At 56.3% G+C, this 23,693-nt stretch overlaps 9 protein-coding genes across 9 annotated transcripts; 3 read left to right on the top strand and 6 right to left on the bottom strand.

The window, feature by feature from the left end:
• Nucleotides 1-344: 344 nt before the first annotated feature.
• Nucleotides 345-5,415, top strand: BCV69DRAFT_282264 (hypothetical protein). Its single transcript, XM_025492298.1, has 2 exons — nucleotides 345-789; nucleotides 1,549-5,415. The coding sequence occupies exons 1-2, from the start codon at nucleotides 759-761 to the stop codon at nucleotides 4,962-4,964; spliced, it is 3,447 nt and encodes a 1,148-aa protein (XP_025348706.1). The 5' UTR covers nucleotides 345-758; the 3' UTR covers nucleotides 4,965-5,415.
• Nucleotides 5,416-5,739: 324 nt separating this feature from the next.
• On the top strand, nucleotides 5,740-10,955 carry BCV69DRAFT_173202 (LNS2-domain-containing protein). Its single transcript, XM_025489518.1, has 2 exons — nucleotides 5,740-6,132; nucleotides 6,242-10,955. Exons 1-2 carry the CDS (start codon nucleotides 5,851-5,853, stop codon nucleotides 10,883-10,885), a joined length of 4,926 nt encoding a protein of 1,641 aa, XP_025348705.1. The 5' UTR covers nucleotides 5,740-5,850; the 3' UTR covers nucleotides 10,886-10,955.
• A 70-nt stretch (nucleotides 10,956-11,025) lies between these two features.
• Nucleotides 11,026-11,961, bottom strand: BCV69DRAFT_287203 (hypothetical protein; the record flags this gene model as incomplete). Its single annotated transcript, XM_025493547.1, has 2 exons — nucleotides 11,026-11,734; nucleotides 11,858-11,961. 2 exons carry the CDS (start codon nucleotides 11,959-11,961, stop codon nucleotides 11,026-11,028), a joined length of 813 nt encoding a protein of 270 aa, XP_025348704.1.
• A 305-nt stretch (nucleotides 11,962-12,266) lies between these two features.
• Nucleotides 12,267-13,644, top strand: BCV69DRAFT_269316 (acetolactate synthase). Its single transcript, XM_025490889.1, has 2 exons — nucleotides 12,267-13,276; nucleotides 13,368-13,644. The coding sequence occupies exons 1-2, from the start codon at nucleotides 12,322-12,324 to the stop codon at nucleotides 13,475-13,477; spliced, it is 1,065 nt and encodes a 354-aa protein (XP_025348703.1). The 5' UTR covers nucleotides 12,267-12,321; the 3' UTR covers nucleotides 13,478-13,644.
• Nucleotides 13,616-15,091, bottom strand: BCV69DRAFT_173169 (hypothetical protein). Its single transcript, XM_025489517.1, has 5 exons — nucleotides 15,066-15,091; nucleotides 14,400-15,045; nucleotides 14,207-14,299; nucleotides 13,956-14,119; nucleotides 13,616-13,869 (listed from the first exon to the last, which is right to left on the bottom strand). The coding sequence occupies exons 2-5, from the start codon at nucleotides 14,847-14,849 to the stop codon at nucleotides 13,815-13,817; spliced, it is 762 nt and encodes a 253-aa protein (XP_025348702.1). The 5' UTR covers nucleotides 14,850-15,045; nucleotides 15,066-15,091; the 3' UTR covers nucleotides 13,616-13,814.
• On the bottom strand, nucleotides 15,092-16,500 carry BCV69DRAFT_173168 (RnaseH-domain-containing protein). Its single transcript, XM_025489516.1, has 5 exons — nucleotides 16,138-16,500; nucleotides 15,848-15,978; nucleotides 15,677-15,769; nucleotides 15,441-15,604; nucleotides 15,092-15,363 (listed from the first exon to the last, which is right to left on the bottom strand). The coding sequence occupies exons 1-5, from the start codon at nucleotides 16,304-16,306 to the stop codon at nucleotides 15,315-15,317; spliced, it is 606 nt and encodes a 201-aa protein (XP_025348701.1). The 5' UTR covers nucleotides 16,307-16,500; the 3' UTR covers nucleotides 15,092-15,314.
• Nucleotides 16,501-18,198: 1,698 nt separating this feature from the next.
• BCV69DRAFT_173131 (hypothetical protein) lies at nucleotides 18,199-18,971 on the bottom strand. Its single transcript, XM_025489515.1, has one exon. It carries the CDS (start codon nucleotides 18,931-18,933, stop codon nucleotides 18,337-18,339), a length of 597 nt encoding a protein of 198 aa, XP_025348700.1. The 5' UTR covers nucleotides 18,934-18,971; the 3' UTR covers nucleotides 18,199-18,336.
• Nucleotides 18,972-19,309: 338 nt separating this feature from the next.
• BCV69DRAFT_258810 (hypothetical protein) lies at nucleotides 19,310-20,671 on the bottom strand. Its single transcript, XM_025490648.1, has 5 exons — nucleotides 20,598-20,671; nucleotides 20,274-20,295; nucleotides 19,936-20,194; nucleotides 19,813-19,827; nucleotides 19,310-19,734 (listed from the first exon to the last, which is right to left on the bottom strand). The coding sequence occupies exons 1-5, from the start codon at nucleotides 20,604-20,606 to the stop codon at nucleotides 19,689-19,691; spliced, it is 351 nt and encodes a 116-aa protein (XP_025348699.1). The 5' UTR covers nucleotides 20,607-20,671; the 3' UTR covers nucleotides 19,310-19,688.
• Nucleotides 20,672-20,792: 121 nt separating this feature from the next.
• On the bottom strand, nucleotides 20,793-23,539 carry BCV69DRAFT_173076 (L domain-like protein). Its single transcript, XM_025489514.1, has one exon. It carries the CDS (start codon nucleotides 23,447-23,449, stop codon nucleotides 21,011-21,013), a length of 2,439 nt encoding a protein of 812 aa, XP_025348698.1. The 5' UTR covers nucleotides 23,450-23,539; the 3' UTR covers nucleotides 20,793-21,010.
• Between the last annotated feature and the right edge of the window lie 154 nt (nucleotides 23,540-23,693).

Here is a 23,693-nt window from a genome sequence, read left to right as displayed (position 1 = left end):
GTGTGTGTGTGTGTGTGTGTGTGTGTGTGTGTGTGTGTGTGTGTGTGTGTGTGTGTGTGTGTGTGTGTGTGTGTGTGTGTGTGTGTGTGTGTGTGCTAGTCTATGCGTGCCGTGTAGGAGTGGATTCTAGGCAATCTGAGGATGAATGACCCTGCGTGCATATGGCCGTGAGAGAGAGAGAGAGAGAGAGTAAGGGCATTGAGGCACGCATCAGGGCAGAGGGGTGCGCCCTTTGCAAAGACCGATCGGGCGGTGAGCCAATCGCCGCCGAGGGAGAGGGAGGGGCGCAGACAGGAAGTCTGACTGACCCTCCGAGTCTCCGACCCTGCCTCGCCCCCGACTGATGGCGCCCCCCAGGGCCAAGGGGCCGAGGAGGGCTGGCTAGACGAATGCCCCTGTCGTCACCGCTCCCCGCGCTGCACTCTCTCTGCCGACCAACTCCACCTCTACGGCCGACATCTAATCCGCCCAGCCGACGGATCCTCTTCCGGCTTTGCCTTTATCGTACTCTCCTTCTCTTGGCGCATCGCATCGCACATCATCACATCGTATCAACCTCCACCCCCCTTTCCATCCTACAAGCATTCCCATACAGACCCCTCTTCGGGTTGAGAGCTCCAACGTTTACTAGCGCAAGGGGAAAGGGCACGTTGTGATTTCCCCTCTCATCCCAGCCAGGCTTCGATTTTGATATTCCAGCATCGCATTGTATTCGGAACTTCAGCGTCCCCGCCCCAAGAGACAGAGACGAGTAGAAGATGGCGTCTGCTAGCGGACCAGCACCGGAAGGTGAGTTTCGTCGTCTTTATAGCAGGACAAGTCCAGGATTGCTACGCCCATCTATATGCGCGCTTGGGGCTTGGGGCATGGTGCCTTGCATCAGCGGCGGTAGAGGCAATGGCGAAGGAGGCCATCTTGATTGCCTTTTGCTCTTTGCTGCGAGGACAACAAAGCAATCAGTGCTGCGCCGCCGCTGCCGCCGCCGCCGTCGCCATTGCCCCTGTGTCAGGTCAAAGTGGCAATCCTGCGCCCGCTGATCAAGGTACGGGTTCAAGCTCTGGGGATCTGCTGTGCTGACCTCGTCATGCTACCTTTTCCTCTCCCTCTTCCCTTGTTCACTCAACTACCTCCGCTTCGTTCTTGCACACACCCGCTGCACATCTCCTTCTTCCGATGTAATGGCTCCCTCATCGCCTTTGCCGGAACGCTCTCGGTACCACGATGTCGATGATACAATCGCACCTCGCAATGATGCGAACCTACCAAATCGCTCTACTCCCCCACGTCGGCCCCCTCCACCTCCTCGACGGATCACCTCCGATGCGGTACCATTGCGGTCGTCTCGCTCTTCCCTTGGTTCGCAAATTTCCCCGACCCTACCTCGCAAATCAACCAATGCTGCTCTGACGGCTGTGCTGCGATCATCATCCACCAACCCCTCGCCTACTACCGCATCTCCTCGATCACCATTCTCACCCGGTCGCCCGTTACCTCTTCCCCCTCCTCCTCCTCCGCCGCCGATCACACAATCTCCTCGCTCTTCTGCAGAGGCCGTCTACTCTTTCCGGCTGCTTGAGGCTCTGCGCCAAGGTGATGCGAAGACCCTTCGTCCTTTCCTGTCCAAGGCTCCCACGACACCGAAGGGCACACCAGTGAACGAGTTGACGAGTCCTCTACACATCGCTGTCCGGTGTGCAGAGTATGCTACAGTGCAGCTCTGCCTCGAATACAAGGATTTGGACATCAATGCCACCGAGGCTCACCACGGCAACACTGCCCTTCACATTGCCTCGTCTCTCGGGCGGGCAGATGTCACTCAGCTGCTTTTGAGCAGAGAGGGAATCGACGATACTAAGCGGAACAAGGACGGCAAAGATCCGGCAGATCTGGCCCACTCCCCTCAGATTGCCCAATTGTTTCAAGTCTCCCGAGCCGAGCTCAACTGCCAGTATCTTGAAGTATTGTCGGCCTGGGAGAGTCGAAGCCCAGGCGCTGAAGAAAAGTTGCGCGCCATTCTTGCCTTGCCTCGGGCTCGGTCTCTAGACCTCAATGTGCAGAGCAAGTCTGGCACCACGTTGTTGCACGAGGCTGTTGCAAGAAAGGACACTGCCATGATTGAAGTTGCTGTACGGAACGGAGCAGATGTGTATACTAGGAATAGGAGAGGAAAGTCGGCCTTGGATAGCTCAAAGGATGAGAAGATCAAGGCCCTCCTGAGGCAGTACTCCAACGCTGATGCGGCCATTGCAGCACAGACACCCGCCGGTCATCCACCGACTTTCAGAGGTTACCTCGGAAAATGGACCAATCTAGCAGGGGGCTACAAAGTGCGGTGGTTTGTTCTGCAAGATGGTGTTCTGTCGTATTACCATACCCAAGAAGAAGAGGGCAAGTCATCTCGTGGCTCTGTCAACTTGCGCTTTGCCAAGATCCGAGCCTCGAGCAACGACAAGCACCGTTTCGAAGTCATCAGCGAAGCTACAGCCAAGGGCACTAGCAAGCTGTATCTAAGGGGATCTCACCCCGTGGAAAGAGCGCGATGGGTCGCTGTCCTCCAGCAGACTCAAGACCACTTTGATTTGAGTCGCACAGCAAGTAGGACTGATGGTCCAGCAGGCTCAGTAGGTTCCAATCCCACCGCAAGTGGTTCTGTCTCCAATCTCAGCCTTGCGCCGTCGAGGAGTACGACTCCTGCCCTCGCGAGAAGTAGTCTGAGCACCAACACCAACAACGCCATCCTTGGCACGCTCACAACGTCGGCGCCTCTGTCAGCTTCGCGGCCTGAAAGCATCCAGCGGACCCCAAGTATGACCAGCATTCATAGTCTCGCTAGCGAGCAAGGAGACTCCGATGGACTGGCGGATGCCGAGCCGCTCTTCGATGCAGATGGAAAGCCCCGCATTCCTCACTCCGAGACAATGCCCCTCATCCAGAGCTCTCTTGGCCTCAAGATCGAGCAGGCTCTACAACTCGCTGCATCGATTCCCGCAACGGCAGACGGAGGAGTCAAGGCGACCCTGCAGGATGCCCTTGCACAGATCGAGTCGCTCTCGTCGGAGCAGGCTAAGCTTGTCGGTGAACGGGAAGCCTACCTTCTGAGGAGGTACGAGCAAGAGATCTCTGCCAAGCATCTGTGGGAGGAAAATATGAAGACTCTTGCGCAACAGCACGCAGACATGGAGGATCAACTCCAAGAGGCTGCTCAGGACAATGCCAAGAAGCGTAAAGCTCTCCGTGAGATTCGAGACAACATTGGTGCCTCTCCAAGCGCGGGAGTGCTCAGTCCCGTGCCACAGCGAGGCGCCCTATCGCTGCAAGGTACGATTGCAGATCGACGGGACGGCGCTGAGCCTCTTGCGCTGGATGGAGTCCCGACAAAGCCCGTAGCGAGGGGTAGCATGTCAGGTCTGGCATCAGGCTCTGCTGGTGGGCAGATGACCGAGACAGAATCAGTCGGGGACGATGATGAGTTCTTCGATGCAATTGAAAGTGGGAACTTGCCGGGTCTCAAAGTGGAGACTCCCATGCAGGAAGAGATGAAGGAGGCCGACTGGCCTGAAGACTTCAACCGCAAGCAGGCCATTGACGACGCTGCTCTCGAGCCATATCGGCATCTTCGTACCAAGCTGCCCATTGGCTCTGACGACAGGCCAAGCGTCTCTCTGTGGGCAATCTTGAAGAACAACATCGGCAAAGACTTGACGAAGATCTCTTTTCCGGTCGCTTTCAATGAGCCTACCAGTATGCTTCAGCGAATGGCAGAGGACATGGAGTTCTCTGAATGCCTTGACGCTGCTGCTACGCAAGAAGACTCGACCAAGCGGATTGCTTTTGTGGCGGCTTTTGCCATGAGCAACTACTCGAGCACCATCGGTCGTGTTGCGAAGCCTTTCAACCCCATGCTAGGAGAGTCTTTCGAGTACATGCGGCCAGACAAGCACTATCGGTACATCTCTGAGCAAGTCTGCCATCATCCTCCCGTTTCTGCATGTCTAGCGCAGTCTCCACTGTGGGACTACCTCGGCTGCGTCGATGCCAAGTCGAAATTCCTCGGTCGCACCTTTGAGATTCGCCCTACTGGTGTGGCCCACGCTCGGCTGAAAATTTCAAAGGATTGGCTCCCAAAGGCAGGCAAGGGCCTGCCTGAAGCCGGGCCCCTCTTCCCTGGCAAAGTCATTGAGCATTACACCTGGAACAAGGTGACGACGAGCGTGTCTGGCTTCATTGTTGGAAGTCCCACGATTGACCACGTCGGTGATCTGACTGTCGAGAATCACGCCACGGGCGACAAGTGCACCTTGACCTTTAAGCCTCGTGGCTGGAGGGGTGGCGCAGCGCGAGAGATCAGTGGACAGGTGTGGAATGGCGCTGGTAAGCTGGTGTGGGAGATTGCTGGAAAGTGGGACAGCCAACTCGTAGCTCGCAAAGCTGGTGCAGGCAAGGGCACTCTCAACCCAGATGAGAGTGTGCAGGGAGGCTTCAGCGCAGAGTCGAATCCTCTGGCTGAATACCTCTTGCTGTGGAAGAATAGCGTCAAGCCGGCCAATCTACCCTTCAACCTCACACCCTTTGCCATTACTCTCAACGATCTTCCCAAGAGCTTACCGAAGTGGCTCCCTCCCACGGACTGCCGTGTGCGACCGGATCTGGTAAGCTTCGAAGAGGGTCGCTTCGACGAGGCCAACGGTCTAAAGCAGTCTCTAGAGGACTACCAACGCCAGACTCGAAAGAAGCGCGAGACGGGCGAATTGCCCCCTCACGAGCCGCGCTGGTTTACAAAGACGATCGATGCAGACTCGGGCGAGGCCTTTTGGCAGCCCAAGGTTGCAGATGGAGAAGGGCCTGGTGCTCATCCGGAGTACTGGAGTGTACGACAAAAGGTGGGAGAGACGGGCGACGACTCACTATGGGGTTGTCAACACATCTATGGACCTTTTGAGAGCAAGAGGATCAAGGCAACGTGAGGGCAAGGGGATTCAGAACTCTCAGTAAGCCACTCTCCCAGCCGTCCTCCTTTCTTGCCCGCCCCCTCGATAGATGTGCGCGCATCTTCCTTTGAATCGGTTTGAATTCTCCTCTGCCTCTCCGTTTCATTATTCTCGTATCGATCCTCAATCTTCTCGCGCCCAGTGTTCCATACTCTCTCGTCTGACCCTGCAATACCTATTATTTTACATGTCCTATATTCTTCTTCATGGTCAGGAATGCAGTCAGCTTCGCCGTAGCGTAGCGTCTGGTTTGGCCTCGTCTCATCTCATCTCGTCCCCACTTTTTCGCACCGGAAGGGTCCCATCGTCCATCCAGTGGGGCTCAAGGAAAGAGCGTGAATGGCGTCCTGTGCTGAGTTGCAGGCGCAGGTGGAGGGGACGTGCAAACGCGGCGGCCATGTGGGCGGGCGCCTCGGCTCGAAGCGGGCTGGCGGAGACGCAGGGGAGGGGAGGTGGGGAAAAGGTGAGGGGGGGACGTCTAAATCGCCTTGTATAGCTTGTTGCTGTACTCCAGAGGATACCATCACCCTTACCGTATCATACCATACCATACCCACTCGTTATCATCATCACAGCATTGGCTCATTTGTATACCTGGATCTTGACATCTGTTGGTGGGAAGAGGACTATGGAAACTGAGCTGCTCAGCTCGGCAACTTAGCTCCCTTTAGCCCTTTCAGTAACGCCTAGCAGCCGCCAACTCCTCACTCGGCCTTCTTGAGCAACAAGGCTCTGGTATCGGCAGATCGAGTAAGAAAGTTTTTTTTTCCTTCCTTTGCTGCTTGATAGAACGGCCCATCCACTCTACTCGACTGCAAGCTCAGAAAAGCCCCCGGCCAGACGGCTACTCCGAGCATCCAATATGCAATACGTAGGCCGCTTCGTCTCCTCGGTGTACAACACCATCACCCCCAACATCAACCCCGCCACACTCAGCGGAGCCATCGATGTCATCGTCGTCGAGCGCGAGGTGGAAGTCGAGGAGGACGATCCACAGGATGATACTCAAGACGGGACGGCTCTGTCAGAAGGGGGAGAAAAGAGGGAGAAACGGAAAAGGAAGAGATGGACGACGGAACTTGCTAGTACGCCCTTTCATGTTAGATTTGGAAAGATGAGCGTACTACGGCCAGGGGAGAGAAAGGTGAGTTGAGCAACGAGCGCACGACTCCCTATGGGCGGTCCGACGATAAAGGGAGCATGCTGACAGGGTCCTCCTCGACGGCTTACCCAATAACATCATCTGGCCCCAGGTCACCTTGCATCTGAATAACTCGACCGAGCCATTGCCCTTTGCTATGAAAGTCGGAGAGCAAGGAGAAGCATTCTTCGTGGTCGAAATCGACGAGGAGGAGAATGCCATTCCCGATGATCTAGTCACAAGTCCCATCTTGAGCGCAAGCGCAAGCCCGTTGGCTTCCCCGGGCCTGGAAGGTGCAGATGCCCCCGGTGGTTCTGGACAGGCAGCCGGCATCAGTAGTGATAATGGCATTGGTAGCAATTACGTAGAGCCTCTTGATCTCGACGATTCGCGCACTGCCACGGCTGCCGCTGTTGGTGCTGGTGGCAGCGCTTCCCCAGCACTTGACCTCGAGGAAGCTCAGGAGAGCGATGCCGATGCCAGAAGTGCCGCAATGACCGTAGCTACCAATACCACGGACGATACGGGCATCACGAGCCCGAACAGCAGTCGAAGCCCTTCGACAGACAAAGAGGGCCTAGCAGAGTACAAGCCCAGTGGTCGGCCGGACTCGCCTGATCTGGACGTGCCAAGCGACTCCGGACTGAACGGCTCTGGTCCCGCGGCAGGCTCCTCAAGTCTTCTGGGTCACCTTGGACATGCTGCCTCCAGGGCTGGTGGGGCAATTGGCGCTGCTAGTAGAGCAGTTGGTGTCAGCGCTTCGGCAAATCCGCGCTTGGACAAGCTAGCTCGCCGATCTTCAAGGCGGAGCCTTGGCGGAGAAACAGGTGCGCCCGTCGATGAGGAGAAGGGTGACGCTCACGAATACGACCCCGGATTCGACACCTCCGAGCAAGAAGAAAAGCAGCGGGCTGGTGACGAGACTGCTGCTCAGTCAAGAGACGCACCTTCTAGCGAGACTGAAAAGCTGGAGCAGAAGATGATGAACCAGACAGACGAGCTGATCAAGGCGGAAGAGAATCTCCTCGAGTCTGCTCATAAGGGTCACAGTCAGGGCAATGACGAAGAAAATCGGCGCTCATCTCTTGCCTCACAAGCTTCTCTGTCTGGCGAGGAGTCTTACCCTGCACCCTTTGGCAGTCGAGCAGATTCAAAGGAGATTGCTGCAACTCGCTCGCCGGTCCGTAGCGGCTCTAACACATACCCTGTTTCTCAAGCGGATCACTCACAATATCTTGCTGGACGGCGAGTATCAGGCATCGCACCTGTTGACGAGATTGGCATATCTCCGACGCACCTCGATCCCAGGCCTATCGAAAGGCAGATTCGTTCCTTCAAAGAGGCTGCCAGAAGTCATGACGCGCTAGCAGAAGCTACAGGCTCAGGCAGTGGGTCTGTCGAGCCCGTCAAGGTGGAGGAAGCAGTTGCGCAGGAGGCTGTGTCGAAGAAATCGGTGACTTCTCGCACGAAGGAAGACCTTCAATACATGCTTGACATGGACGGATACAAGATGACTACTGATGGTGAAGATCTGGCCTTTGCAGAAGGGCATCGCTTGGCCGATGAGCTCCCCCTCAGTCGGCGTCATGGTGGTCACGAGAGGCACCCCCATATCGGCGAGTATCTGGATACTGCTCATCGTCGGGAAGGGATCGCTCATGATACACACAGAGATTCGGAAGGGGGACCCTCCTCCTCCTCAGCTGCAGGAGCTGGCAATGGGCTCGATCCGCTCATGAGTCTAGGGACTGACACTCCAACTCTTGCGAGTCATGGCGCTAATAACAACCAAGAAGACATTGAGTTCAGCCGAGATCTTGCCACTGTCGCCAGGGCCCTCCTTCCTCCAGATCATGAGGCCGATAGCTTAGATGTCCCGGAAGAGCTACAGAAAATGAAGAGGCGCGGTCACCGCTCCTCTGGGACAGTACACCAGGACGGATCTCACAGCGATACAGATCTCGACGATGTCAACGAGGACGGTAATGCTGTTGCAAGCACTGTCAGTGGCCTTCGTAACAAGAGTCACCTACGCGCCAAGAGCGGGCCATTTGACTACTCCTTGGGACGGATGCTGCCTGGCGATGCCACTCCTCCAGCTCACTATGAGGAATCTCCCAAGTCGGGGGCATGGTCAATGGATCGAAGTGGATCGGCTATTCCGCGCCACAGAGTCCTCAGCTCTGGCGCAGAAGACGGACTGTCGAACTCCCGCTCTGAAGCTCTTGGCCTCCTGAGGCAGCGGAGCAATGGACCTCGTTTCCGCGGATACGAAGGAGATCCATATACTTTCGAACTTGTCCTTGAGGACGGTTGCGAGCGCCACTTTGCAATGAGTCTCTGCTTCAAAGAGGGCTTCGGCGCGACTTCTTCGCCGTCGCAACAAGGGGACGGCAGCGCTCCTGCAGAGGAGAATGCGGGGTCCGAAGAGGATCGTGACGACTTTGAAGAGAATCGAATCAGCTTCCAGCGATTTGTCGAAGACCCGGATGTGGTCAATGATGAGAGGCTCGTCGTCTTGTACAACGACCGGTACCTCACCTGGGAGAATGCCTCGGCAGTATTGGCCACGCTCTCCCTCTACCGCAAGACTTTCGCCTCTGCCAAGGCAGCTGAAGAAGAAGCAGTCTTGACGGACGAGCCAGTCCCTTCGCGCGAACATCGTGCAAGCGTTTGGAGTCGATGGTGGAACCGCAATCGGCACCTGGAGGGTGGAGAGGTAGATCGTGATCTGAGAGAGTCTAGCGCGCCTCCAGAGGATCACCCTGCAACGCAGCCGGCGGCCGCAGGTCCTGCTGTGGGTGAAGCGGGTGCTCCGCACTTGGAGAGGACTCAGTCTGACCCCACGTTGCTCAGTGGAGCACAGCAGAATCAGCCGCCTCGTCCCCACCAGTCCGCCAAGGGAGGCCCGCAGAAGACCTATGCAAAGACGCTCCGCTTGACTTCTGACCAATTGAAGAGTCTCAATCTCAAGAAAGGAGCAAATAACATCACCTTTTCGGTGACCTCTTCATACTCTGGCGTAGCGACTTGTACAGCCAGAATCTTCCTCTGGGAATCGAAGCACCACATCGTCGTGTCGGATATCGACGGCACGATCACAAAGTCGGACGCACTCGGTCACGTCTTTACGATGATTGGACGAGACTGGACTCACCTCGGTGTTGCTAAGCTCTACACCGATATCGCGAGGAATGGCTACAGGATCATGTATCTCACGAGTCGAGCTATTGGTCAGGCTGATACTACGAGGGACTATCTGCGAGGCATCAACCAGAACAACTACCGACTCCCAGACGGACCCGTCATCATGTCGCCGGATCGACTCATCGCCTCGTTGCACAGAGAGGTCATCCTGCGTAAGCCAGAGGTCTTCAAGATGGCCTGCCTGAGAGATATCGCTCGTCTCTTCGGTGCCGACCCTCGACATGCTCAGCCTCAGCCGGGAGGCAATCTGCCTGGAGTCACAACGGAAGCCCTCAAGGATGCTGCTCGCAAGGAGGTTGAGCCTACGTCATCGTCAGGCAGTGTTACCGCTGCCAATACCTCTTCAGCCAACCCTACGCCCTTCTACGCTGGCTTCGGCAACAGAATCACCGACGCTCTGAGTTATCGTAGTGTCAACATTCCCTCTTCCCGAATCTTCACCATCGACACCAATGGTGAGGTCAAGATGGAGCTGTTGGAGCTGGCAGGATACAAATCCTCCTACATCCACATGACGGATCTTGTCGACCAGATGTTCCCACCGATCACCCAGCGCAGTTCTGTACGAAATGCAGGCAAGCCCGAGTTTAGCGACTTCAACTACTGGCGACCCTCCGTAGGCGAGTTTGAGTTGCCGAGCGATGAGGACCTGATGCCCACGCCGCCCGTGTCGCCAGCTCTGTCGGCACGGTCAGGGCGCAGTGTCAGGAGTACCGCGAGTGTCCGCAGCGGTGGCGGTGTGGCCGGAAGCTCTTCCACTGCCGATGCGGATCCACAGCAGTCACAGGGTCGTCTAAGCCGCTTCGGCCTGGGGAGCTTGGGCTTGAGCAGGAAGGGTTCCATCCAGACAATTGCCGAGCCTGCCTCTTCAGATGCCAGCAGCAAGAAGTCTTCCGACGGTGCTGCCGGACCTGCTGGGATGATCGAAAGCGCCTCTGCGCCCGATCTGCAGAACCCAGAACGTTCCGCCTCGAACACCTTGACCGACTCGGCTGAGGGCGATGGAAGCGCTGGCGGGAACAGGTGGATCTCCTCTCCGTGGAGAAGACGCGCCGCCTCTCCCGGCGCCGTGGGTGGATCCGTCATGGGCACTGCCGCGGGGATGAGTTCTCCACCGCAGGCCACCAGTCCTCTCGTGGGACCGGTGATTACGGCAGATGATCCGGACACGGATGAAGAGGAAGACGACGACGACGAGGAGGAGTCGGGAGAAGAGTACGAGGAGTACGAGGAGAATGACGATGTCAGCTCCTTTGGCAGTCAAGACGAGGGCGGATCGCAGTCAGGGTCAGGGTCTGGATCCGGATCTGGCTCGGAAGATGAGGAGGACGAGCCAGGGGCAGCGGGAGCAGCGTCGGGGGCGGAAGGGTCTGGTGAGAGTAGCGGTGCCCGACGGGCTACGAGGGGCAGACGCGGCCGGAGTGCAGGAGCTGGGGGACAGGCAGGGGATGCTTCGGCACAAGGAGGACGAGGCGAACCGATGGAGTCGCCGCTAGAAGATGATGAGCTGCTCGCTACGGGCGAGGTGCAATTCGACTGGCGAGGCTGAGGGAAGCGTCACTGCTGTCTGTTTCTTCCCACGAGGGAATTCGCTGCAATCTACTTTATGCAAAACGAGTGACATTGCCGTCCATCAACCCGGAGACTGAGACATGGAGCATTCCCTGCTACCCTCGGCTGTTGACCTCCTCAGAATGCCCTCCACAGGTTCCACACTCCCTTTGCGTACCCTACAATTTCGCCTCCTTCCAGCTTCGAGTCACCAAAGACACGATCGCAGAAGGTGATGGGTACCTCTCCAATTGTAGCACCCGCATGCTTTGCCCTAACCAGAATCTCCATTTGGAAAACGTACCCCTTGGAGGTAGCCTCCTTCATAAGTCTGTGCAGCAGAGGACGTCTGTAGAGTCTGAAGCTTCCCGTCACATCTGTCGTCTTTGGGTCTAGAAAGACCGAGGCTAGCAAGTTGGCTCCACGACTGACGAGTTTGCGCTTCAAGTTCCATCCATACACTCCCGCTCCCGTCGAAGGGCCCGAGTAGCGCGTACCCTGTACAATGTCCAAATTGCGCTCCCTCTGCATCTGAATCATCTTTGGCATATCCTTTGGATGATGAGAAAAGTCCGCATCCATGATAAAGACAAAGTCTCCTGTGCACGATTCTAGTCCATGCACATAGGCGGTCCCTAGTCCGAGCTTGCCAGTACGGGGACGCAGGACGATATGCTCGGGACCCCAGACGCCTTGTAGTTGCTTGGCAATCTCAAGGGTACCATCGGGTGAGGCATCGTCGACGATGATGATCTCATAGTCGATCTTGTGGGCTTCGAGGGTGGTGCAGAGGAGGTAGATGATCACGGGGAGATTGCGGCGCTCATTGTATGTTGGTAGGATGATGCTGTGGGAGAGTAAGAGGGAGAGACACGAAAGGAGTGACGAGATACACTGCTTGTCAGTTCTCGCTGCTTGAATACCTTTACGTCGAAAGGTGAGCATCGTCCTGCTGTCTCTGCCTCCTCACCTGTACTTTGAGCCATTACCACCACCAGTGCTGCTGCCGCTTTGGCTCATCTGTACTACAGTCTGATCAGACTTGTTCGAATCGGATGCGAGACGACCGTTCATGCTAGCTGCTGATGATCAGGAGGGAAAAGGGCGCCTGAAGGAGAGTTGTCGAAGTAAGGATGAAAGAGAAGCCTCACTCGCTCCGGGTGTGAGTCCTGGTGTCCCGCACGGCAGTCTGGGCCCAAGTGTTGATCTGCAGGCTGGCTGCACCCAGGCAGGGGGCCCATGCAGCCTCTGTCTCTCTTCCGTTCCGATCCCCGCGCTGCTCCTTCCTTTCCTCCTTGCCGGCTGGCCCTGCGTGTAATTTTCGATCCTGACTCGTTCCTCCTGGTCACTGCTCATACCCGCTACCATTGCCGTATTCCCCTCAACATCATCCTCATCCTCGCCGGCCACTGCGAGTCGCTCAGTCCTCACAAGATGTCACGCTATGGCTTGCCCCTCCTACGAGGGTCGCTCCGAGCCTCTTCTCTCCTCCCCGCCGCTGCCCCCTCTGCCGCCCCACTACCGCGCTTCTTCTCATCCCCAACTGCCCCACGCTTCGAAAAGGAGGAAGACTCTACCTCTGCCCTGGACTACAAGCTGCGTCACCACCTCAGGAAACTCCCACCTCTCCCTTCTCTAGAGCCACCCGAGATGCAGGCTGGAGAAGCCGTGAGCAACATTTTGTACAACACGCCCACACCTAGCAGACAGCCCTTTAAGAGGCACATCCTCAACACCCTTGTGCAAAACGAGCCCGGTGTCTTGTCAAGGGTAGCAGGAACTCTAGCCGCCAGGGGATTCAACATCGACTCGCTCGTCGTGTGTGCAACAGAGATCCGAGACCTCTCGCGTATGTGCATCGTACTCAGAGGACAAGATGGAGTGGTGGAGCAGGCACGTAGACAGCTTGAAGATCTAGTCCCCGTATGGGCCGTATTGGACTACAGTGACACAAAAGTCATTGAACGTGAGCTAATGCTGGTCAAAGTCAGTATCCTCGGACCAGAGTACTTTGAAGAATCGCAATATGGAGCTTATTCTGGTGGAATGGGCAGCGGATCTTCCTCCCACGTACCGCCTGAATTGCTGGCAGAGAGGCAGAGTGGGGGCAAGGAGCCTTCCAAAGCTCCCGGAAATGCAGCCAACGCCGTAGGAGCCGCCTCGGAGGCTCGATCGGGCGCAGCTGCCCTGCCAATGACTCCTTCAGAAGCTCTGAGGGTGAAGAGCGATAACATGAGGAGCGTCATTGCCCTCGCAGAACAATTCAGGGGACAGGTAGTGGACGTGAGCAGTAATAGCGTAATTGTAGAGATGAGCGGAAAGACGAGCAGGTGTGACGCATTCCTCAAGCTCGTAAGGCCATTCGGTGTCCTGGAGTGTGCTAGAAGTGGTGAGTACGCCGGATGCGAAGGAGAGAAGCTCTGTCGTAGAAAGGCAGCTGACGATGCCTCGTGCTCCCATTTCTCTTCGCACCTCTTCAGGAACTATGGTCCTGCCTCGATCCCCCATTACCTCGTCATGGACTGGTAATGATGAGCTCACAGAGGAGGAATTGGCAGAGGTCGACGCCTCTCTCCTGCCACCGGGATAGATGCAGCGCTTTCTCAGTCCCTTGAAGGAAGAAGGTTCTTGGCAACTCACCAGCCCCCTGTACGCTAGAAATTGGTAATGTCACACTCGTCTAGTCGATACATTCCGGCAGCTCAGACTGCACTCAAAAGTGTGAGATTCTATCTGAATTGAAATCGACGTTCAGATTGACAAAGAGCTATTGGATGTTTGCTGGTGACAGATTCTTTGGGTTGTGACAACGGACAAACGTGACATCTTGTGGAATTCGGCTTGTGTATGCCGGTATGAGAGGCTGTTTGTGAAATTTGCATGTGATCGGCATTTTGCCCTGTCTGTGAATCGACCTCTGTCTGAACCTAGTTGGGACGGTACGATCCCGAGCGATCATCCCCTGCGAGGCTTGTTCGCTCCCTGGACAGCAAGTCTGAAGTGGACGTGGTAGTCAGGATCAGCGCTAAGTCTAAAATCTACATGTTCTTCGGCCTGCACCGACTCACCGGTCTGCCATCTCATTGCCAGGTACACCAGTGTGGCCTCTGACGTGCTCAAACTCGACGTTGCCGCCTCGCTGCTTGATTTCGTGGTCGAGCTGTCGGACAAGATCCTGGTTGGCAACGGGCTCGCCGTTGGCGTTGCGGAAGCCGTTGCGCTCCCAATTGGGCTAGTGGAAGAGGGAAAGGTGGGCCAGTCAGAGTCAAAGCCAGTGCCAGAAGTGTGCTCCGAGTGTCCCTTGAGCAGGCACACTCACAAGCCAGTCCTTGATACCCATGGTGTAGCGAGAGTCAGTGTGTAGAACAGGCGTCGTGTCTCGGGGTGCGCCTCTGAGGGCCTCGATAGCGGCCTATGGGAGGGGTGAGAAAAGAGAGCAATGCCGTGAGCCCGTCAGACTCCCAATCTCTGTTGATCACAGCCTCCATCCTGGTTGTCACTCCTCGACTCACCGTCAATTCGGCTCGGTTGTTGGTCTGGATGTCTCCGTTGAGCCTCTCGCTCCTGTTGAGGTGCTGGTTGGCCTGGTTCTCATGATAGATTCCGTATCCAGCACGAGATCCGTCCCTACCATTGCCTGGGGCGGCGCCATCGATGTAGATGTTGTCTCGTCGAGAAGGAGCTGGGGCGGCTTGGGCACGAGGGGCTCGATAGGAGTAGTCAGAAGATCCATAGTCGGACGACCCGTAGCCAGATCGGGAGGAAGTCGTGGGTGCGCTGTAGCGAGATCCTCCGCTTGCGCTGCCAGAACCGCCAGCAAAGGCACTCGCCTGATCATGACTGTCGAATCTCTTGAAAGAGGCGCCCGAGTAGCCGTCGACTGCTTGTTTGCACTCGGCCCAGGTATCGTAGACGCCCACGCTTCGGCCCGACTGGACGGCGTAGTAGCCCTTTTTGCCCATGACGGCAAGGTAAGGCAGGCGAAGAAGGACTGCTAGAGGGGAAAAGAGGGAGGGAGCGTGGGAGCTTGGGCAGTCCGGACTTCAGTCTTCGGCGAAGCGATAGGGAGAAGATAGGCAGACGAAGAAGGACGGTAATGGACGGGGCTCCGCTTTATATATGTACGAGTATGCCTTTGTTTCAACTCCGCCTTCCAGCCTAGCCAGACGCGTTCCTGCTTGCCTCAATTAGTACCTGCCTTTGGATTGTCGTCATTGCTATCCGCTGCTTGAAACGGCAAGAGAAGGTGTATCTCGGCGACGTTTGATGGGTAGCAGTGAGTACTGTAGTTGAAGGTCCAATTTGATGTCTTAGGGTATCGTTGATGATGTCGTGGCAAAGTCATGAAAGGATTAAGATGAGAGCACTCCAGTGACGCATGGTGCGGGCTCGATGCCTAGCTGGGAGCTTCGAAAGAAGTCGTAAGCTCATGGAGACGCTTTGCGAGCCGCCTTGTTCGCCCCTTGCACCGCCAACCTGCAAGGATGCAATTCCAAAGGAGTCGTCAAAGGCGAGAAGGAAGGTGCCCTAGAATGCAATTACGCGCTACTTACCTATCTGCCATCTCATTGCCATAGATACCGCTGTGCCCCTTGACATGCTTCCACTCGATATTGCCTCCGCGCATCTTGATCTCTCTATCGAGCTGCCGCACAAGATCTTGATTTGCAACGGGCTTGCCCAGAGAATTGCGAAAGCCGTTGCGCTCCCAACCGGGCTGTTCAAAGGATTGGATGGAGCTTCAGCTCGGAGGCTCTTCGGCGAGCTACGCGGACGTCAGTGTACCCACCAGCCAGTCTTTGATTCCCATTGTGTAGCGAGAATCGGTGTGGAGGATTGGTTTCCCATCACGAGGTGCTCCTCGTAGAGCTTCGATGGCAGCCTGATGCGCCCCAGGTGTGGTTGCTTGATCGTCAGCAACAGCAATTTCTAGTATACACTTCTCTTCGCGCTCACTCACCGTCAGCTCGGCCCGATTGTTAGTCTGCTCAGTACCTGCCAGCCTCTCGCTCCTGTTCAAATGCTCATACTTCTCGTCTTCGTGCCAGACACCCCACCCAGCTGTAGCTCCTGCCCTACCATTGCTAGGCGCTGCTCCGTCTATATAGATGTTGTACCTCCGCGATAATCCCTCAGCAGCCGTTCGCTCGCGAGGCATAGGGTACGCCCTCGGAGCTGGGTGGTGACCTGGGCTAGACGATCTGGTCCGCCCACTAGTGCGAGTGACAGAGCGCGCTCCTCTGCTGGTGCTGCTGCTTGGGCCGTCTGCATTGACAAAGTCCCATGCCTCATCTTCAGTTGCGCACTTTTGATAGTCGTTGTCAGGATAGCCAACCACTGACTCTTCGCACTCTCGCCAGGTTCTGAAGACGCCGATGCTACGACCTTGCCGAACGGCGTAGTAGGAGGACCGGGCCATCCCGCCCAGGTGAAGCAGGCGAAGTATGATTGGGGAGGGAAGAAGAGTGGGAAGGTGATCTCGATGGAACAACGACAGAAAGGCGAGGCAGAGGTCACCGAGGAAGCAGAAGATGAGAGACTACAATACCGATCATAGGGGCTTGGACAGCAGGAGGGCGGCTCGGAAGTAGCACCGACGGTATCGAGGTCATTTGGTATGGCTGCATTCTAGAATAGGATTCGGAACTCCGCCCTCTTTCCGTCGATCCGACCTGACGACACCAGTCGCATTCTATAACGACCTGGCATTCCTTCTGCTGGAGCTGAAGCCTTGCAGTGGTATTGCGCAGATCGCATCATAGTGAGGTGCTGACTTGGTATGCTGCCTAAGTGGAACTATGGCACACCGACAGTCGCAGCAGGCAAAGCTGTGAGCCTGTTCTGCCGGCCAGCAGGGTTGATCGTACAGTAAGCATTCCTAGCAGCAAGGTGGTGAGGAATTGATATTGTTACACGCGGTGACAAGTGCGCGACAGAGGCCAAAGTAATTACAGTGGGAGTGAGTCTACTAGTGAGCCTTGATGATCACAGATTCTCTCCCGAGAAGTATTCTCTTGCAGATGTCAGAGTCAGGGAGATGGCGGGGGAAGTGGCTTGTTGGCTCCCCGCTTCGCAAGTCTGCAAAGTGTAAGGTGAAGATCAGTTGGAAGGAAGGGAAAGATATCAAGAGGCGTGATTGAAATTCTGACTCGCCTATCCGCCATTTCATTTCCATAGACGCCGCTGTGGCCCTTGACGTGCACCAACCTGACTTTGCCCCCGCGCATGTTGATTTGCCTTTCGAGTTGCAGTACCAAGTCCAGATCGGCAATAGCGCGACCCGACTTCTTGCGGAAGCCCTTTCTTTTCCAATCCGGCTGGCGTGGGCAAGTGAGAGAGTTTGAGCTTGTTGGTCGGCTTTAGTACGAAGTGTCGTCTGACTTACCAAACATTCCATGGTCCTGAATACCTTCTGACAGTCGGTATTGAGGATGATGTATACGTCAGAAGGCGCCTCTTCTAAGGCTTCGATAGCAGCCTAGATTGAGAGGGGTCGCATTGTCGTCAGCGAAAGTGATCCTTCACCGGGTCAACGCTGCGCACTCACTGTCAGCTCTGCACGGCAGCTGGTCTGTCTAGCGCCTGGAAGTCTTTCGCTCCTATTAAGAAGGTGGTACCTTTTGTCCTCATAGTAGATACCCAAGCCACCCCTAGCGCCCGCCTTTCCGTTGTCGAGCACCGATCCATCCGTGTAGATATTGAGTGCGTGTAGTGGAGTTTCCTGAGGCGAATGAGGTGGCGGGTAGGCCCGTCGTGGTGCGGGGCTGAGGCCGACCCCCGCAGCCGCCCTTGTGTCGTTGGCAAGCGCAAGAGGTCCATTCGTCTGTGGAGTGGACGCCACGCATAGTCGCTTATTCGGTCGGCCTTCGCGGCTAGAGGATCTGGACCGTCCGCTAGCATCGCTAGCAGAGCGGTTCCGTCTGATACTGACTGAGCGATTGGCAGTGACGGGGTCACAAGTCTCACATAATGGACACTCGCCAATGGTACAGGCCGCCAGAGCTTTTTCACGCTCGCTTCGTGTTCTAGATATTCGGATGCTATGGCGCACAGGATCGGCACAGATCTTGAACATCTCGCCGATGTCACTGAGGCGGGATGTGTTTGAAGAGCAGAGAAGATGTGGGAAGCAGTCAGGCGACAGAAAGGTACAAGAGTCAAGGAGGCAGAACAGGAGAGACAAAGGTGTTGAGACCCCTCACAACTTATCACGGGGGCTCTCGCAACCCAATCTCGGCTGTAAGATACCACTCATCGGCATCAAAATCGTGTGCGTAGGCCATCATACCTAGCCGGACCTATAATTTGAAGTCCGACTTCTTGACAATTGCAATCGGTCAGTCGATTGATTAGACCACGCAGCATGTTGAGATCCAACTCACACCCGTAGCTGAGCGAAATCGTCGGTAATATCAGACAGTCTGCCGTTTGTCAGCAGTTGATCACATGTCACGGTCGGCGAACAAAGTACGAGGATACACAATTGCGTCCCGCAGGACACTGTGGGCCATGGGAGCATCCACGCGACGGAGGTGCGGCCAAAGTCTGAATTCGAGCGAGCCGGTCCTGATCTTGATGTGTTCGCTGTGCTGCTAGATCCTCGCATGGTGGCGATAGATCAGTTTCGCTCAATAGCGGCGAGTTCCTCCAGCACTGTCCGTTCAGAGTTGGACCTGCCGCCGCCAGCCCGAGCGCTCTGTCGAGTCCTCCGGCGTTGTAGCCTTGGGCGGCAGGAGAGCCGAGGCCCCTTACTTGCGGCCAATCTCCCTCTGCTCTCATCGCAATGTCATGACTATGGTGCGAGAGGAGATGCCCAGTCTGCTCCTGGCCACTGTCGTCCTGCTGTCTTGCTGAGGCACTGTCGGCACTGACAAAACGATCGAGATATGCCTGGGCTTCCGCTCGCGTCTTGAAGCGTGCGTGCCTGTTGTTTGGAAAACCGGAGCATTCTCTTTCTGCTTCGGCCCAGGTCGTATAGATGCCAAGCCTTCCACCTTGGGCCACGGCATAGAACATTGCTGGATGTCGCCTATTCTTGCGAGACATGGCCTCTAAGCAGCAATACGGATCTTTGAAGATTCTTGGAGACGCGAGGAGAGTCGATTTGTAGTGAAGTAGCAGAAATGAGTAAGGAAGCAAGCGTCGAGCGAACCGCTAAGCTGAGGTCAACCGCCTCAAGTACGACATCTCCTTCGATGCGTCGCTCTATTGCCGTCGTTCACCGGCTTGTCATCTTCCGCATTTGGACCACTAAAGCGCTGATGCTAGTAGGGGAGCGGCCGTTCAGGGTGTCTCCGAAGCCTGCGTTCATTCCGGTCCATGCCTGATCGACTCATTTAGCGCCGCGAACGGTCGCTCAGGGGCCGATAAGATGCGTCGGTCGCGACCCCCATCACACCGCGGACGAAGGAGACGACGATTTGCTGGAAGGGACAAGATCATGGTATTAAACGGCGCAACCCCTCGAACACCACTGTCTTGCTCGATCTCAAGACAAGTGACCAGAACGTCCCATTCCTTCGCGAGCTCAGAGACTGTCAGCATTACTCCTGTACCTGGATGCCCTGAGTGCCTACTGCTTTTGCTCGGGGGCCTCGCGCGATTACGTAAGAGGCCCGGCTGAGCGGCTCATACACACTCTGGCATCCCTGCAAAGACCCCTGCAAAACGGGCCCTACCTGAGCGTCTGTACTCACAGGCTTCGTGAGCAGGGACCAAGATGAAGACGGCGTATCTCATTGCGATTCCCATACATCGGTGAAGCATAGCGACTACAAGTTGGCGGTGACTTCGAAATCTTCCTACATCTGGCCGTTCTTCAGCTTCTCCAATGTAGCCTTCCAGTCGCTGTAGATGAGAGGCAAGGAAAGGGAGTGTGTTGTGAGCCTACGAGAATCGTCGCAGTAGCGAGCTTCCTTGACTTACCGGAAGAGTTGGATTCTGGTAGCGAGCAGCGCGAAGCGATGTAACAGTACAGTCGGCGTCAGACATACACACTTTACCAGCCTTGCACGGTACCGTTGCCCCGAGTCTATCTGCTCGACTCACCCTTCCTTTCCCTTATCAAACCCTCCATCCGAAGCCAGCGTCTCCCTCTCCCCCTGGAACAAATGGATCACCTCATCCAGTGAGCTCTCCAGCTTGTTGATCGCCTCTTGCAATGCATAAGGGTTCTCAATAGACTGAAAGATGGAGGAGCCCTCCTGCTTCGGTGGGTCAGGGTTGGCCACGTTGTCTGTTGGAGGAGCAACTCCACCGGGGTTCAGCTGAGACTCCCCAGGACCGGTGTTGGGAGCGGTTGCGATCTCTGCGAGACGGAAGGCAAGGCAAAGGAGATACGATCTGAGCAAGGCTGCCTGTCTGAGGGCTGCTACTGCTGTACTCACTGTCGTCGTCTGGGTATTTGCGCTGAGCAGGTTTTGGGGGAATGGGAGGGACATAGGTCAGTAGCCATTTGGCTACCCTGAGGATGCGCGTCTAACCGCTCTCCGCAGAGCATGACTGCTTGCAAAGACTGTATACCAGCATGCCTGAAGCAATTACTGCTATCTCCTCGCCACCAACGAGCCCAGTAAGAGTACAGCTCTTTGCACCTCTCTGGCTTCCCGCACCCCCACCTGTACCCCTCCTAGGCGATAGACGTACAGTCCTGCAATCGCATCGCCCCCCACAGCGGGAGCAGGTCCAATTTCTGTCACTCCTCTACTCACAGTGTCCATGATATCTGCTTCTTGCGTCTGCGTAAGTGTATGGTAAAGAAAGAACTAATGTGCTCAATCTGTTCAAGGAAGGATCTTCTCACACTCGAGGCGAGGCGGAGGCGAGGCTATTTCCAATCTCAACCGCACCCTCGCACGGCCTCGGCTGTGGCTACGTCATGTGGAAGGGGCCAGTGCAGGTAGATCGGAGGGTTACGTAAGCACGGGGGCGGGAGGTTCGTCGGGACGGAAGGAATCGCTCGTGCGAGGCTCCTGATTGAGAGACGCTCATCTGATAGCAAGTGAGGCGAGGTAGAAGCTAGAGCCTGCAGGCGATGACATCGAGGCTCTGACAGAAGTTGTGTTGCAGTGGAATGACAGCTACCGCAAACAGGGCCCACGCCCGACGCCTTCAACCTCGCGTGTCATCCCTCACCCCTACTCAAGACCCTCATCCAATCCTCTCCCACCTCCTTCTTCAGTCCCTCAATCCTCGCACGGAGATCAGCCGCAGTCTGTACCTGGGACTTCCGTCGATCGTCCTGACTTGCTCCTTCGCCATGTGCTTCGTCGTCTATCGCTGCAGATGAGGCTTTGCCTTTGGCTTTAGCTTTGCTCGGACGGGCGCGTGACCGTGTGACGGCTTGCAGTGGGGCGGAGGAGTCTTCTGTCGCTCCGTCCGCTGAATTCAACGCCCTGGAGGTTTCCTTGGAAGGTTCATCGGCGTACGCAGCTTTATCAGCCCGCAAAGCGGCGTTACTTATGTCTGGAAGGCTATGAGGAGATGCAGTCCGGCTGCTTGAGGGCGTAGCAGCCTTCCCAGCCTTAGCTGTTCCACTCGTCGCCCTCGACGCATACAGACCTGAAGAGCCCTTGCCCGCGGCCACGCTCCGATCGTGTGAACCGAAAAGGACCTCGCGCTTCAGCTTCTCGGCTTCACTGAGCTCCTCGGGGACCTTTGTCGCCGCTGATGCTTTGCCATTGCTACTGCTACTGCCATCGTCATCCAGATTGACTACGCGTCTGTGCCGCTTCTTTTCGCTTGCATGGCGACCGGACCCGCGAGGGTTGGCTGAGGGAGATGGTTCTCGACTTGCGCTTTCTTCGGCTTTCAGCCCAGCTCCATCCAGCTCTGACGATGTGCTGTGCCCGGATTCATATTTGCCTTTCCTGACGGGCTCGCCTACAGCGACGTTCTTCTGGCTGCTCGCTCCTCCATGCTGTCCTTTGTGCTTCACCGACAGAACCTGCGCTCCACCCTCATGTGTTGGCGCCCAAGGTACGACATTCTCCTCTGCGCGGGGAGTACTGCCTCTACTGCCTCTGCTCCCCGAGGAGATGGAGTGCTGTCCTGATAGACTGGCTGTTCTCCGCCTTCTCCTTGTGCCTGGCGGAGCGAGCTTCATACCAAGTGGTAGCTTCTCACTGACCCGACCTTTCTCCCAATACCCAGGCGCTTCGCCATCGAGGATGATTGTCCCCTGTCCCTCCATCGGCCAGCCCTCTTTGGCGAACTCGACGAGAACCTCCACGCGATGGTCGAGATACTCGTCCATCAGCGGGTTATCCTTGATCCAGATCTTCTCCAGTGCTGGTAATTGAGCCAGCCTTCCCACTTCGGACGCTTCGTAGACTGCATTTGCTCGCAGGTCGATTTGCTTTAGGGTGTAGAGGGAGTCGAGACCGGAGAGTGCCTCGAGGCGATTGCTCCGCAGATTGAGCGTCCGGATGGAGGGTAAGGCTTCTCGAGCTCCACGACAATCCTCGATCAGATTTCCAGTCAGATCCAGACTTGCAAGATGGGGAGAATTGGCCAGCGAAGGCGGAATGGAGTTGAGCAGATTGTGGGATAGATCCAAGGACCGCAAGGAGGGAAGAGGGAGAGAGGGAAAGAATGTGAGGGAGGAAGAAGGGAGACATAGCGAGGAGAGGAAGTGCCATGAGAGTGAAGGTAGCTTTTGGAGGGTTGCCGACGGTTCGTCCCCCTGGTCGTTTTCGGCATGTGACGAAGACGAGGCTGAGGCTTTCCCTAATCCGTGGCCATTGGCGGCTCCGGGCTGCTCCTTGTCTTGATCTATCAGCTCTGCTAAGACCTGCCCCACTATTAGCTCTTCTACGTCTTCTATTCCCGTCCTGATCAGAGTCAAACTCTTCAATTGGCAACTCAGTCTCTCCCAGCCTGTGATGGTCCGAGGATCAACGTCAGTGAAGCTCAGGAGGTGCAGATTCTTGAAGACATCGAACGGAGTGAGCGTCGTAGGGGTTGCTGCGTCTTCGAAGCCTTCTACGAGACCACTGGCCTCAGGCTGTATGACGTTCACTGCCGGCAGCTTGGTGAACGCCGAGTAGAGGTACTTGACCTCGCGGTCTGGATCCGGGGGCCGAGCTGCCGAACCTGATCCACCAAACCAGGACGCGGTGGATGCTGCGCCGATGGACATGCGAGTGAGGGCACTCCGTACGCTTCCCAGGCTCATCGTCTCTGGATCGAGTGCGCCTCCTCGATTGGCCCTGTTGGCGATGTTGCGCTGCTCCGAGGCAGAGATGAAGGAAAAGGTGCTCTGAGGTCTCCTGTCCCTCAGGGCACTGGGTAAGGGCTCATCTAGCCTCCCGATGGGCAGATTCAGAGCCTCGAAGCGCAGCAGAATATATGAAAGATGGTGTAAGGAGATGGAGAGGGGCTTCGGCGGAATGATCCTCGATGGTCCGGCTGCCTTTGTCTTGGCCGGTCCCAACGTGGGTAGCCAACTGGGACCTGCAGTGGATGCTGGTACGCTGCCTGAGAGGGCCGTCTCGTGTGAGCGTATGAAGCGGGCCAGACTCAGGACGTAAGCGTCGCCCGTCACCGTCTGCGGCTCCGCCATGGTGAATATGGCAGGATCTGGACAAGTAGCTGCCAAATGCGAGCAGCACAAAGTGGATAGCGAGGTGAGCGAGTCGAGGCTGCCTTGGTATTTCGGACTCGGAGGGGAGGCCAGTGCACGCACGCATCGGCGGAAGCAGCTCGGCAAAGAGTCGGTGGGTCAGTCAGTCACTCCTTCCTCGGCATCACCATCGTATCGTATCGTATCCTGTATCCTACAAGCCATCACCGTCAGCGTCGACGCT

The sequence above is a fragment of the Pseudomicrostroma glucosiphilum genome (genome assembly GCF_003144135.1).
Source record: "Pseudomicrostroma glucosiphilum strain MCA 4718 unplaced genomic scaffold BCV69scaffold_5, whole genome shotgun sequence".
Lineage (NCBI taxonomy): Eukaryota > Fungi > Basidiomycota > Exobasidiomycetes > Microstromatales > Microstromataceae > Microstroma > Microstroma glucosiphilum.
Note: the sequence above shows the minus strand (reverse complement) of the source record. Positions and strands in the feature narration are given on the sequence as shown.

Excerpts from the sequence above, each read along its gene's own strand:
- BCV69DRAFT_282264 (XM_025492298.1), top strand. The coding sequence starts at position 759 with ATGGCGTCTGCTAGCGGACCAGCACCGGAAG. Across the intron at positions 790-1,548 it reads TAGCGGACCAGCACCGGAAG|AGGCCGTCTACTCTTTCCGG; the intron begins GTGAGTTTCGTC and ends GCTCTTCTGCAG.
- BCV69DRAFT_173202 (XM_025489518.1), top strand. The coding sequence starts at position 5,851 with ATGCAATACGTAGGCCGCTTCGTCTCCTCGGTGTACAACACCATCACC. Across the intron at positions 6,133-6,241 it reads TACGGCCAGGGGAGAGAAAG|GTCACCTTGCATCTGAATAA; the intron begins GTGAGTTGAGCA and ends ATCTGGCCCCAG.
- BCV69DRAFT_269316 (XM_025490889.1), top strand. The coding sequence starts at position 12,322 with ATGTCACGCTATGGCTTGCCCCTCCTACGAGGGTCGCTCCGAGCCTCT. Across the intron at positions 13,277-13,367 it reads CCTGGAGTGTGCTAGAAGTG|GAACTATGGTCCTGCCTCGA; the intron begins GTGAGTACGCCG and ends GCACCTCTTCAG.
- BCV69DRAFT_173169 (XM_025489517.1), bottom strand. The coding sequence starts at position 14,849 with ATGGGCAAAAAGGGCTACTACGCCGTCCAGTCGGGCCGAAGCGTGGGC. Across the intron at positions 14,300-14,399 it reads ACAACCGAGCCGAATTGACG|GCCGCTATCGAGGCCCTCAG; the intron begins GTGAGTCGAGGA and ends CCCCTCCCATAG. Across the intron at positions 13,870-13,955 it reads GGCAATGAGATGGCAGACCG|GGAGCGAACAAGCCTCGCAG; the intron begins GTGAGTCGGTGC and ends CTTGCTGTCCAG.
- BCV69DRAFT_173168 (XM_025489516.1), bottom strand. The coding sequence starts at position 16,306 with ATGGCCCGGTCCTCCTACTACGCCGTTCGGCAAGGTCGTAGCATCGGC. Across the intron at positions 15,979-16,137 it reads TGCAGACGGCCCAAGCAGCA|CGCCTAGCAATGGTAGGGCA; the intron begins GCACCAGCAGAG and ends TAGACGGAGCAG. Across the intron at positions 15,605-15,676 it reads TGGGAATCAAAGACTGGCTG|CCCGGTTGGGAGCGCAACGG; the intron begins GTGGGTACACTG and ends TCCTTTGAACAG.
- BCV69DRAFT_173131 (XM_025489515.1), bottom strand. The coding sequence starts at position 18,933 with ATGTCTCGCAAGAATAGGCGACATCCAGCAATGTTCTATGCCGTGGCC.
- BCV69DRAFT_258810 (XM_025490648.1), bottom strand. Across the intron at positions 20,195-20,273 it reads CAAATACCCAGACGACGACA|AGATCGCAACCGCTCCCAAC; the intron begins GTGAGTACAGCA and ends TCCGTCTCGCAG.
- BCV69DRAFT_173076 (XM_025489514.1), bottom strand. The coding sequence starts at position 23,449 with ATGGCGGAGCCGCAGACGGTGACGGGCGACGCTTACGTCCTGAGTCTG.